At 41.6% G+C, this 14,173-nt stretch overlaps 1 protein-coding gene across 3 annotated transcripts in view; it reads right to left on the minus strand.

Moving 5' to 3' along the window:
- Nucleotides 1-14,173, minus strand: part of LOC129702686 (protein transport protein Sec24B-like) — a 145,907-nt gene that overhangs the window by 13,672 nt on the left and 118,062 nt on the right. For all 3 annotated transcript variants that reach the window (XM_055644600.1, XM_055644591.1, XM_055644610.1), the window contains exons 19-22: nucleotides 12,053-12,163; nucleotides 10,462-10,637; nucleotides 7,842-7,979; nucleotides 4,231-4,335 (exon numbers count right to left, since the gene is read on the minus strand). In XM_055644600.1, coding sequence (XP_055500575.1) covers nucleotides 4,231-4,335; nucleotides 7,842-7,979; nucleotides 10,462-10,637; nucleotides 12,053-12,163 — 530 coding nt within the window. The remainder of the gene's footprint in view (nucleotides 1-4,230; nucleotides 4,336-7,841; nucleotides 7,980-10,461; nucleotides 10,638-12,052; nucleotides 12,164-14,173) is intronic.

Raw genomic sequence — 14,173 nt, forward strand, 5'->3', positions numbered from 1 at the left:
AGTTCATTCACAGCTCAGTCGTGACCTCTCTCTCCCCCATCTTGCAGAGATTGAGCCACACCCACACTTACGGGTTTTATAATCCCTCCCCCTCCAATTAGAAGGGGCATGGCCTTCATGGCATGATTGACAGTAGAGAGATTCTCAAAAACATTTTTTAACACTAACACCACTTTTATTTTTAATTGATGGGAAGAATCCTCTGCACCTGATCACAGCTGTAAGCGGTAGCATTTTATCTAAAATCAATATTCGTGCAAACAGGAAGTTGTCAAGTTTCCACCAACCAATCATTTTTTTTTTTTGCCGTTCAGCCTTTCAAAGCAGTTACCACCACCAACAATAGCCATTTTTTTTGCAGTGCAGCAGCCTTTCAAAGCAGTTACCACCACCAACAATAGCCATTTTTTTTGCAGTGCAGCAGCCTTTCAAAGCAGTTACCACCACCAACAACAGCCATTTTTTTTGCAGTGCAGCCTTTCAAAGCAATTACCTCCACCAACAACAGCCATTTTTTTTGCAATGCAGCCTTTCAAAGCAGATACCACCACCAACAACAGCCATTTTTTCCAGTGCAGCTATTTAAAAGCGGTTACCACCACCAACAACGGATATTTTTTTCCCAGTGCAGCCATTTAAAAGCAGTTACCACCACAAACAACAGCCTTTATTTTGCAGTGCAGCCTTTCAAATCAGTTACCACCACAACAACAGCCAATAGACACTTTTTGCAAGCATTTTAGAACCAATAGACACTTTTTTGCAAGCATTTTACAAAAATAGACACTTTTTTGCAAGCATTTTACAACCAATAGACACTTTTTGCAAACATTTCAGAACCAAGACACTTTTTACAAGCATTTTAGAACGAATAGACACTTTTTGCAAGCATTTTAGAACCAATAGACACTTTTTGCAAGCATTTTAGAACCAATAGACACTTTTTGAAAGCTTTTTACAACCAATGGACACTTTTTTGCAAGTATTTTAGAACCAATAGACCCTTTTAAAGCAGTTACCACCACCAACACCAGCCATTTTTTTTTTTTGCAGTGCAACTTTTAAAAAGCAGTTACCATCACCAACAGCCATTTTTTTTTGCAGGGCAGCCTTTCAAAACAGTTACCACCACCAACAACAGCCATTTTTTTGCAGTACAGCCTTTCAAAACAGTTACCACCACCAACAGCCATTTTTTGCAGGGCAGCCTTTCAAAACAGTTACCACCACCACAACAGCCAATTTGTTTTTGCAGTGCAGCCTTTCAAAGCAGTTCCCTCCAACAACAACAGCCATTTTTTTTGCAATGCAGCCTTTCAAAGCAGATACCACCACCACCAACAGCAGCCATTTTTTCCAGTGCAGCTATTTAAAAGCGGTTACCACCACCAACAACGGATATTTTTTTCCCAGTGCAGCCATATAAAAGCAGTTACCACCACCAACAACAGCCATTTTTTTTGCAGTGCAGCTATTCAAAGCAGTTACCACCACAACAACAGCCAATAGACACTTTTTGCAAGCATTTTATAACCAATAGACACTTTTTGCAAGCGTTAGAACCAATAGAAACTTTTTGCAAGCATGTTAGAACCAATAGGGACACTTTTTGCAAGCATTTTAAAACCAATAGAGACACATTTGCAAGCATTTTAAAACCAATAGAGACACTTTTTGCAAGCATTTTAAAACCAATAGAGTCACTTTTTGTAAGCATTTTAGACCTAATAGAGACACTTTTTGTAAGCATTTTAGAATCAATACACTTTTTGCAAGCCTTTTAGAACCAATAGACACTTTTTGCAACCATTTTTGAAATAATAGACACTTTCTGCAAGCATTTGAGAACCACATTAAGGGCACCCACAGTTGAGTAGACAGGTGGTCAGTGTTATTCACAGCTCAGAGAGACATGACCGTCAGGCTTCCTCCATCTTGCAGAGAGTGAGTGAGGCACGCCACTTCTGGGCTTTATAGTCCCTCCCCCCAGCAGAGAGAACGGCAATTAAAAAAAAACCATTAATATCTCTGTGATTTTTCATCGATGGAAAAAATCCTCCGGTCCTGAAAGGCGGAGGGGGGCTCTGAGCGAGGTGGCCAAAAATGATGGCCGTAGGTGGCGGCGTTATCTCGGAAATCGCAGCACAGTGGGCAAATGCTGTCAAGATCAGACTTTTAGTAATATAGATATCGGTCGAAGGCCTAGACGTTCCCCATGATGGAGACAGAGAGATCGAGAAAGGGGAGAGAGAGGTGTCGGAGATAGTCCAAGTGAATTTGCGGGCAGCGGGGAAGTTAGTGGAAGTGTGGTGATGTTGATGAAATCATTGAGAAGTCGTTATCTGGACAGAAGAATTAAGCAGAAGAATTAGGCATATATTTTCAGAAGAATTAGGCAGAACAATTAGGCATATATTTTATGGTAGAAGGTACAAACATTCCCCTAACTCAAAATAAATTGGGAGGAAAAGATATTAATTGGCATTAAACATACTGATGGGGTTAAAGGATGATAAATACCCTAGGTCTCATGATTTTCAACAAAATAATCATACAAAGAGTTGCTACAATGAATGTGGATACATTTGATTTAACCTTTCAAAAATCATTAGATTCTGGAGAGTTACCAAAGAATTGGAAAACTATCAGTTTGACATTCTTATTCAAAAAGAATGGGAGGCAGAAAAAAAGCTGGTTAGCTTAATTGCTATGACTGGAAAATTATTTATATCATTGAAGTAATAGCAGAATATTTGAAAAATCATAATGTGATCAAAAGGAGTTAACGTGATTCATGACAGGATTGGCAACTTGTAAGCCGCGGGGATCAGTGCTGGGCTCACAGCTGTATAAATATTTATCAATAATTTAGAAGGATTAAGTGAATTCCCAATAACTATGTTTGTGGAAGGGAAGGATAGCTGTGAGGAGGAGACGGAAGGTTTACACATGTAATATTACCATGTATCATGAGTGGGCAGGAAGTTGGAAAATGGAGAATGTTTGAAATTGTGTTGTTCCTTTTGAAAGAATGATTTAAAAAAAAATCTTAAATGACAAAAGATTGTAGAAAGATGCAACACAGTGGAATTTGTGAGCCCTCGTACATGAAACGCAATCAGTTAGCATTCAGGTGCAGCAGATAATCAAGGAGGCTAATGGGCAGCATGGTGGCGTAGCCATAGAGATGCTGCCTTACAGGGCCAGAGACCCCGGTTCGATCCTGACCACGGGTGCTGCCTGTTGTTTTCCCCATGACCTGCGTTGGATTTCTCCGAGATCTTCGGTTTCCTCCCACACTCCAAAGACGTACAGGTTTGTACGTTAATTGGCTTGGTATAAATGTTAAAAAAATTGTCCCTAGTGTGTGTAGGGTAGTGTTAATGTGCGGGGATCGCTGGTTGGTGCAGACTCAGGGGAGCGAAGGGCCTGTTTTCATGCTGAATCTCGTCTAAACTAAACTAATACGGTGTTTATTTTTCGGGGATGAGAGGATAAAAGTGGAAAAGTCTAATCAACACTGGGTGTTCATTGTTGGACAGACACTGAATCAATTTCTCACTGGGATAAATGTGGTCCCAAATGGCAACATCGTTCGCACTGTCTATCTTGCATTATAAAAGGATTATTTCCTTAAAAAACAAAGTGGTTGTAATTTCTTGCTAATGCTAATACTCTATTTTAAATTCTTTGCACAGATTCAGTTAAAGACGTTTTGGCAAACCTTCATGGGACAAAGATCATCAGAATGAACCTACAGTCAGATTCCCATGCGGAGCAAAGTTGCAACCTCTTTAGTAAAATACTGAACCTGCAAGAAAAATAGGCCACAAATATCTAAAACATTATAACCAGGCTTCAGAGCCACTGGTGAAAGAAAATGAGAAAATCTTGGCCCGATGATTGGCAGGGGTCTTCTTCTTCTTGCATATGGCATACACAGCCCAAAGTTGTAGGACAACTTGTTCTATTTGATCTTATTTGATTGTGCACGTCAGGTTGATTGCATTTGTTGAAACAGGGCAGACCACGTGAAGGTTGCAATCTCCCACCCCAACTGGCAGGGGTGATTCTCACTGATAAACAGATACGAGATCAGCTGCATTTTATCAACAAATATTATAAAAAATGTAGACTCAATGTTTAAAGAATAATGGCCTCCTCATTTCTTATATGCCAAAGGCACAAGAATTACAATCGGGTTTAGCAGATTGAAAACAAACTACTTACAGAACAACAATCCATCAGGAAAGCACCGTCTTTTGATAGTTTTTCTGCAGAAAGTTGCAAAATATGTGGCTGAGGGACAGTTTTGTCACCAACAGTGATGGAACCCTATCGGGAGCACAAAAGTAAATTAAAAACAATTTTTTACTGCGTGTGTTTTCTCTGAGATCTTTGATTTCCTCCCACATTCCAAAGATGCACAGGTCTGTAGAGTAATTGGCTTGGGTTTGTATACTTGGTATAAGTGTAAATTGTCCCAAGTGAGTGTAGGCTTGAGTTAATGTGCGGGGATCGCTGGTCGGTGCGGGCTCCGTGGGCTGAAGGGTCTGTTTCCGCGCTGTATCTCTAAACTAAACTAATGAGCAAAATTTAGAGTTAAAGTTACACTTCTAGACTTCTTCATTGCCCTCATCCACTCCAATTCTCATCCCCTCTGAATGCACAGTGCTCAATCACTCATCAGCAATATCAACCATGTCTTCAAGCCTGCAGACAAGGGAGCTGCCATTATAGTCTGGTGGACTGACCTCCATGTTACTGAGGCTTGGTGACAGTTCTCCTCATACCAAGTCATTGACCATGATGTTACCAATGAGCACCAGGCCACCGTCTCGCAACCCATCACGTCTCATCATTTCCAGCAACCCCCCCTCCACAGCTTCCAACCTGATAATTCCCAAACCTCATACAGCCAGTTTCTATTTTCTACCCAAAAATCACACACAATGCTGTCCGGGTAGGCTCATGGTATCTGCCTGCTTTAGCCTCCTCATACCTGGACTTGATCTTGACCCCCTTATCTAGTCCCTTCCCACCTATATCTGAGACACCTCACTCACCTGTTCAACAACTTCCAAATCCTGTGCCTCCACTGCCTCATGTTTTCAATGGACGTCCAGCCCTTCTGTACTTCAAATCCCCGCCGGGTTTGCCTCAGGACCCCCCATTTCTTCCCAAGACAGAGACACAACCAGTTCCCCTCAACCAACCCTCTCCTCCACCTGGTGGAATGCATTTTCACCTTCAACAACATTTCTTTCCATACCTCTCACTAAAAGAATCTGAAAAGCCAACACCTGTCACATCTTGTGTTGGAAAGAACTGCGGATGCTGGTTAAATTCGAAGATAGACACATAAAGCTGGGGTAACTCAGCGGGTCAGGCAGCATCTCCGGAGAGAAGGAATGGATAACGTTTTGGGTCGAGACCATTCTTCAGACTTGCCACATGTTCTCGTCCCCAACCCCTCTGGCTTTCAAGAGAGACCATGTTCTCTTCTCCTTGGTTTGCTCCTCGCTCGCCACCCACCCCTCTCCTTTATTTAAATTAGGCATAACTGAACTAGGTTAAGCAAGAAATGACATGAAATGCTTGAATTTTGCACTATCTAGACTTCCATCAAACCAAACGTTTAGCAAAATTTGCATCATTTGTAATGCGAAGCTAAAGTAAACACTTTTTTAACCAGATGTACAAAGTATTACATTTATTAAACTAAACAATACTAGATATCTGATGACAAAGAACATTAATTCAAATGGCTTAATAATGACCTAATGACTTCAAAAAATAATGAATTCCAGCATCTAATTTGTAATGATTGCAAAAGTAAACATACTTTTTTAAATAGGAAATGTACAGGGTATTACATTTATTGGACTAAACATTACTAGATACCTGAACCAAGAACATTAATTGTTCTTAATGGTGGAGTAGACTTGATGGGCCGAATGGCCCAATTCTACTATCACTTATGACCTGGTGATCGATTACAAGGCTGCCAATTAGACTTTGCCCAGCAGCAAGGTCCATTCATGTTGGTATTTAAAGTATTACACCGAAGAACATTACTTAAAATTATTTAATTATGATATCTACAGTCTTTTGTGACTGAATGGTTTCAAGTGTATTTTATTTGCTACTTATGTGAAACTTTACCTACTTGTCTGACCTGTCTTATTTGTCTGACCTGTGCACAATTCTACATTACAAAGACGGGAGGATCAATTATCACCAATCAGGAACAAAAAATATAAATGATAATCTGAGCTACATCTTGCAGTGAGCATGAACAGAACCTCAGACTTCACTGGCTTTAGCTTGCACGGAACGTTATTTACTATCGTCTATCTGTACACTGTGGAAGATCCGATTGTAATCATGTATTGTCTTTACGTTGCCTGGTTAGCATGCAACAAAAGCTTTTCACTGTACTTCGGTACACGTGGCAATAAACTAAACTAAACAGAACTGACAACATGCAGCCATTTCACCTAACATTAGCTTTAAGAATCTGGGACTTTGTGACAGATTTTGGTGAGGAGTTCAGAGGGCAGTGGTGAATTTATTGCCACAGAAGGCTGTGGAGGCCAAGAATTCATATTTTTAAGGCAGAGATAGGTAGATTCTTGATTGGTACGGGTGTCAGAGGTTATGGGGAGAAGGCAGGTGAATGGGGTTAGGAAGGAGATAGATCAGCCATGATTGAATGGTGGAGTAGACTTGATGGGCCGAATGGCCCAATTCTACTATCACTTATGACCTGGTGATCGATTACAAGGCTGCCAATTAGACTTTGCCCAGCAGCAAGGTCCATTCATGTTGGTATTTAAAGTATTACACCGAGCGTGGTGGTGAGGCATTCTCTCTTCGAGCCTGCAGAAATTAGCCCTGGCACAATCTTTGAGACGCCATTGATCAGCGCAGAGGGAGAAGAGGGAAGAGACTGCAGCCCTAAGATTTTTGCCTCCACCACAGTGAGGAGGTGTTTGGAGGACTCACTGTGGTGGATGTTAATTTGTGTTCATTGTTGTTTATTATTGTATCATTGTATGTATGACTGCAGGCACGAAATTTCGTTCAGACCGTAATGTCTGAATGACAATAAAGGAAATTCAATTCAATTCAATTCAATTCATTTCAGCAAGCATTCTAAGCCTGCACTTTTGCAGGCGAAGTGTAAAGCCACAATTATTTGCAGGCAAAGTGTAAAGCAATAGTTATTTTAAAGCAATAATTGTTTCAAAGAGTTTTGCTCTCAATTAACAGTTTTTAAAAACTACTCCAATGTATTGATAGGACAGTTTGTCAGCCAAGTTTGTTTTGGGGGGTGGGGGATTACAGGAGACAATCCTGTGCACTGGGCCCACACCCGCACTACTCCGGCAATTACATTCTCACATCAAGGCCACTGTTTCCTTTGCCCAGAACTGGAAAACATATTTGGATGGCAATCTATCTCCCAGTTATGACTTTTTTATCAGATACGAGAGACAGTAGAAAAAAAACAATACAATTCCTTGGCTCACCAAGGCGGGTAGAACAATGGACAATGGGGGGGGGGGGGGGGGGGGGGGGAACAATGGGGGAACTGGCACTGGGGGGGGGGGGGATTTGTAATTTTGCAAGCGCCTCTTATGGGCGACTATTTGCATACCGTGGCAAGGTATGCAAGTAAAGAATTTCACTATAACTTGTCACATGTGACAATTAAGTATTCAATTCAATTCAGATTCAACACCATCAGGTCTCAAAGTCTGAGATGGTTCTAAAGGTTTTAGTTAACAACATCAAACATTTGTAAAACAATGTTTTTGTAAAACAATTTCACTAACCTCGTCAGACAGATTGTCTATTCTGTATAAGTGTGGATGAATCATGAGCATCAGGTGAACTAATGGCTGAGTCTTCATCTTGCACATGGCAAACACCCTTTCATCCAACCCAATGCACGGGCCAGATTTAAATGCTTGCTGCAAAATCAAAGATTATACAAAATATGTAAGTTGCGAGCTGCAAATTAATCATTTTCACAATATTTGATGATAAAATCCATAAAAATGTATATATAGTTCACAGTGTAGCGCCATCTAGTGATCGGGCCACAGGTTAATCGAACCCTCGTTCATCATGTGATAAGAGGCACGTGACTGAGGGGCTGGGGTTAGAAAGGAAGTTGAGGGTGTGCCCTGCTGCAGCGACACATGGTTACTCTGGGCTCAGTAACACTGCTCTTGTGTTGGAATTCTTATTTGTTTAACAAAGCTTGTCCTTGAGTTGACAAAGTTTGCCTCCTTTATCGTGCTTCATTGGTGACCCCGACGTGATTTGAACACGCAGCCTTCGTGTTGATGGTTATACTGGTGCACTGAGGCTTTGACATACCGTGTGATTGGAGGGTCCAGAGTTTAGTTTAGATTAGAGATACAATGCAGAAACAGGCCCTTCGGCCCATCGGATCCACGCTGACCAGCGATCCTCACATATTAACACTGCCCTACCACCTACTAGGGACAATTTTTACATTTATACCAAGCCAATTAACCTACAAACTTTGGAGTGAGTGAGGAAGCTAAAGACCTCAGAGAAAATCCACACAGGTCACGGGTAGAACATTCAAACTCCGTACAGACAGGATTGAACCCGGGTCTCTGGGTTTGTAAGGCAGTACTTCTACCGCTACGCCACTGTTCCATATGATTGTTGTTTTTAGAGACTTCCCCATTACTTTCAACTAATTTTTAGGTTCCTCCAATTTACCCTCAACCCACATGTCTCAGCTGTTCTCCAATTCTCAATGTCTATCCCTGATCACCAGTCTCTCCCATCGCTCTTGCTCACCTGACGCTGACTCCAACTGTCTTCCATCTCTCTCCCTCACCTCTTCCCTTCGAGGCCATGCATCAGGAACACACTGAAGCCGTGAAGTTGAGTTATGAGGCGTAAGGTATAGGCACCTCACCAACTAAACACCCACCCACCCCGTCAGACATCAAACCCCGGAAGTTGCATTTCCCATCACTCTCATTGGACTCTTCAGAACCTGAAAAGCCTGATTGGAAGCAGGTTTTCATTGATCCTGGCGATCTGCCGAAGAAGAGTTGCTCGGCCTAGGTTTTTAACAAATAACTAATTTATAGAGGTTTCTTCACTTTGTTATAGGAGTAAATTGTAATCCAGGCTTACAAATGCTCTTTATTTACAGCTCATTGCCCAGAGATGTACCGTATTTCTCGGCGATGAAGATGCACCTGCGTCAAAGACGCACCGCCATTTTGAGTTGCTAAATTTTGAAAAGAAAATTGACCCGTTGACCCATAGTGAATGTGAACAAGACACAGGTAAATTTTCGGGCCTTATTTTAGGATAAAAAATAGTGTCTTCGACACCGGGAAATACGGTAAGAGAGATATTCAGCCAAGATGAACAACCATTCCCCTACCTCATCAAACAGAAATGTAATGAATTAACATAACACGATTTCTGACAGATCAATGTTTTTCATTTTTAAATTGTCATATTTAAAAAATTAAATTCTCTTGGTCCTGACCCTTTCAAAGCGATTCCCTTGTTTTCTCCACCCTGTTCCCTTTCTCAGCAACATCGCATCTGTTCATGTTGTCACTTTATAGAGTCATGGAAACATGCCCTTCAGCCCGACTTGTCCATGCCAACCAAGATGCCCCCCTCTAAGGTGGTCCCATTTGGTTCAAATCGCTCTAAACTATTCCTGCCCATGTATCTGTTCATATGACTTATAGAACATCCACATTTGTTGTAGAGAATGCAGTTCTGATGAAAGTTTATTGAACTAAACAGAAACATAGCTCTTTTCCTCTTTTAGTTCAGTTTAGAGATACAGCGCGTAAAAAAGGCTGGCGAAATGTACAATCCGCAGCTCTGGCCAGAAGGGGCATTTGTCCGGTGCTACTACGAGCCGCACAGAGTGGGAGTAATCGGATCAAGCACTGAGCCTGCTGCGGGGGGAATGAGTGTGCCTGCTGGTGCTAGGGGCACTCACTAGTCTCGCTAAATGACCATTTGGGTTCTATCGTACAACTGTGTGGCTGCATTTGGGCCAGAGCGCAGAGGATAAAGCTCGCTGCTCAGTTGGTGACAAGTAATATACTAAGATTTTATATGTGTTTTATGGTACTTTTTATATGCAATGTATTTTTAATGTAACGTTGTCCCTTGTCTAGACCTTGAGTCTGAAATAAATTTTATTATCATTACTATTATTATTATTATTATTATTATTATTTTCATTTCTCCAAAAGCACCATCTGACCTAGGTTTCTCCTGCAGTCTCTATTTCAGTTTTCCCAATATATGTAGCATTTTCCTTCAGGTTGCAATTCAAGCGTATTCTGAAGAAAACCTTATTGAATAAATATGGCATTAATTACTTATTATATAAAATATAGCATTGCAAAAGGCAACAGTCTGATGTACCTGTTTCAAAAGAGCCAGAATGTAAAGGGCAAACAGTCTGAGAGAGTTTGGAACCACCAGAACAGACTGCTGGAGATTAGAAACCGTAGAATGATATGCAGAGAAGGAATCTACCACGGCATTTACCAAGGCATCTCTGGCATCAGACAGACTTGAGGAAACAGATCGATCGACAGCTAAGGATTCAAAAGAAGTTATAATTTAAGGCACAGATATATTAAAGCTTCATGTTAGTCAATAGCCTCAACTCTTTTAACAATTACAGAATGAACAACAAGGAAGTCACTGAGTATAGAACACCTCACAAACTGCCAAATAAATAACATTTGATACTGCCAAACTTTCTTTCCGAGTTACCTTTTGAAATATAAATTGAAAAAGTAAGTCACTTTGTGACACTCTTTGTCAGATCTGGCCACTCCGTGCATCATCATTTCGGCTCAGTTTTTCTGTTTTTAAAAAAAATGAATCTGGCTTACCAGATCTGCCTCACAGCCTAGATAGACTCCCCCTCCCATTTCCACACTGACCTTTCTAGGGCTGGAGGAACAGCAGCTCATATTTCACTTGGGCAGCTTACACCCCAGCGGTATGAATAATGACTTCTCTAACTTCAAGTAATCTTTGCTTTCCCTCTCGCTCCATCCCACCCCCTTCACTGTTCTCCAACCAGTCTGACTTTCCCGCTGATTACAAAGATCCTTTTCCTTGATCTGCATCTTATTTGAAGAAGGGTCTCGACCTGAAACATCACCCATTACTTCTCTCCAGAGATGCTGCCTGTCCCGCTGAGTTACTCCAGCATTTTGTGTCTATCTTCTCATTTGATGTCTTGTTTTCACCCTTTACACCTTATCTTAGCGTCTCCCTCTCCCGACTCTGTCTGAAGAAGGTTCTCGACACAAAATGTCACCTATTCCTTCTCTCCAGAGATGCTGCTTGTCCCGCTGAGTTACTCCAGTATTTTGTGTCTATCTTCAGTGTAAACCAGCATCTGCAGTTCCTTCCTACACATGCCTCACAGCCTAACTAACGGCTACATATTATACAAAAAAAAGCTTGATCTGATTGTCCCTGTTACTTAATTGGCACAATAAATCATGACAGATATTTCCTTTGTTCTACCCTGCTCTATCTTGCCAGCTCTGCTTTCTCAGTTCTGATGATGGGTTCTTGATCTGAAACATTAATTGTTTCCACCTCGACAGGTGCTGCATCACCTGACAAATGTTTTCTGGATGTTCTGTTTTCAAACAATTGAGCTATTGAATTCTGGTCTATTCTAAAGTGTCTGCACAACATATTGGAGTAATTTCTACATGAACAAACGGCAAGATTTCTTAAATGCATGTGGTTTTATTCTTTGAAAGAAGTCCTTCCTTTCATTCACGTTATTGCAAAGCATATTTTGCACTCGTGCTTAACAAATATTGCCAACTATGGCTACATTATTATCAAAAACTTCAATAGCTAGTAACTTGCCCCAAAGCACTGCATTCACATTTTGCACAGGACCTAGATTTAGTGGCAGCAATATCTTGCCTGTATTTACTCCAGCATATTGTACAACTGTATTAGAATATTCACCTACCCATCGTGGCTAGAAGGCAAGTAATAGCCTGTACATCTGCTCCTGTGTAAACATCAGCCACAGAATTCACAACAGGCAAACACAAAGTATGAACTCGAATCCGTCGCTCACCTGAAAATATCAAAAGTTAAAGTTATCCCTAATTTTAAGAATTAAACTTTACACATAGTTTAGGACATGAAGTTTGGAATTCTAACCATCAGACTAATATCTATATCTATATATATCTATATATATATCTATACTAAAAGTCTGATCTTGACCGCTTTTGGCTCGCTGCGGTGTGATTTCCGAGAGAATGTCTACACATATGGCCGTCATTTTTGGCCACCTCGCTCAGAGCCCCCCTCCGATTTCCTGGACTAGAGGATTTTTCCCATCGATGAAAAATCAGAGAGATATTAATGTTTTAAAATAATTTGCCATTCTCTCTGCTGCCCTTGCTAGAGGGAGGGACAGGGACTATAAAATCAGGAAGTGGTGTGCCTCACTCAGTCTCTGCAAGATGGAGGAAGTCAGAGGGTCATGTCTCTCAGAGCTCTGAATAACACTGAACACATGGCTACTCCACGGTGAGTGCCCTTAATGTGGTTCTAAAATGCTCTGTCTCTGGTGAGTGTGTTTGTTGGACGTTATTTAAAGCAGGGCTTTAAACATTTGGTTTACACACTGTATATTCAACTCGTTCTGAAGTTACTTGGCATTTTAGAATTGGGTGAGTGTGTGTGAGTGAATGAGTCTGTGTTTGTGTGAATTAATCAGTGTATGTGTGAATGAGTGTGTGTGTGTGTGTGTGTGTGTGTGTGTGTGTGTGTGTGTGTGTGTGTGTATGAGTGTGAGTGAATGAGTGTGAGTGAGTGTGAGTGAATGAGTGTGAGTGAATGAGTGTGAGTGAATGAGTGTATGTGTGTGTGTGAATGACAAGGAGCAGAGTGGGGGGAGGGAGGAGGGGTGACTGAGTGAACTGCCAGCGTACCAGGCGTGAGTGACTGCACTGCCAGCCCACCAGGCGTAAGTGACTGAACTGCCAGCCCAATAATTCATTCAGTCCACCCTCTCCCCCTTCTCTCTGACACAGCCTGTCACCTGTTTTGGGCAGAATTTCTGGCCAAAGATGGAGGAAGCGAGAGGGTCACATCTCTCTGAGCTGCGAATAACACTGAACAAATGTCTACTCAACTGTGAGTGTCCTTAATGTTGTTTGAAAATGAAAATGTGGTTGCTTTGAAATGCTGCACTGCAAATGGTTGTTGGTGGTGGTAACTGCTTTGAAATGCTGCACTGCAAATGGTTGTTGGTGGTGGTAACTGCTTTGAAATGCTACACTGCAAATGGTTGTTGGTGGTGGTAACTGCTTTGAAATGCTGCACTGCAAATGGTAGTTGGTGGTATTAACTGCTTTGAAATGCTGCACTGCAAATGGTTGTTGGTGGTGGTAACTGCACAACTTCCTTTTTGCATTGTATATTGATTTTAGATAAAACGCTACCACTTATGGCTGTGAATTTTGGCCATCTTACTCAGTCCCCCTCTGCTCATCAGGTGCAGAGGATTCTTCCCATCAATGAAATATAAAAGTGTTATTAGTGTTTAAAAAAATGTTCAGAATCTCTCTCCTGTCAATCACGCCATGAAGGCCACGCTCCTTCCGGTGGGAGGGGGGAGGGATTATAAAACCCGGAAGTGTGGGTGTGGCTCAGTCTCTGTAAGATGGTGGAGGGAGAGGTCACGACTCTGTCTGAGCTGTGAATTAAACGAATACACTGAATGTCTACTGAACTGTGAGTGTACTGTTTCTGTGGTGTTTTGTGTGGTTTTATGGTGGTTTCACCCTGCTTGAAATGGTATGAAACTGCATTTGAATGTGGTGGCCTTGCACCCTGCATGAAATGGTATGAAACTGCATTTGAATTTGGTGGCCTTGCACCCTGCTTGAAATGGTATGAAACTGCACTTCAATGTGGTTGTCTTGCATCCTGCTTGAAGTGGTATGAAATTGCACTTGAATTTGCTGGCCTTGCACCCTGCTTGAAATGGACTTTCAAGGAATAGCCGTGAGTCAACTGCTCGCCCACCTGCTATGAGTGAGCTGCCAGCACATCAGGCTTGAGTGACTGAGTT

This window comes from Leucoraja erinacea, chromosome 1 (genome assembly GCF_028641065.1).
Source record: "Leucoraja erinacea ecotype New England chromosome 1, Leri_hhj_1, whole genome shotgun sequence".
NCBI lineage: Eukaryota > Metazoa > Chordata > Chondrichthyes > Rajiformes > Rajidae > Leucoraja > Leucoraja erinaceus.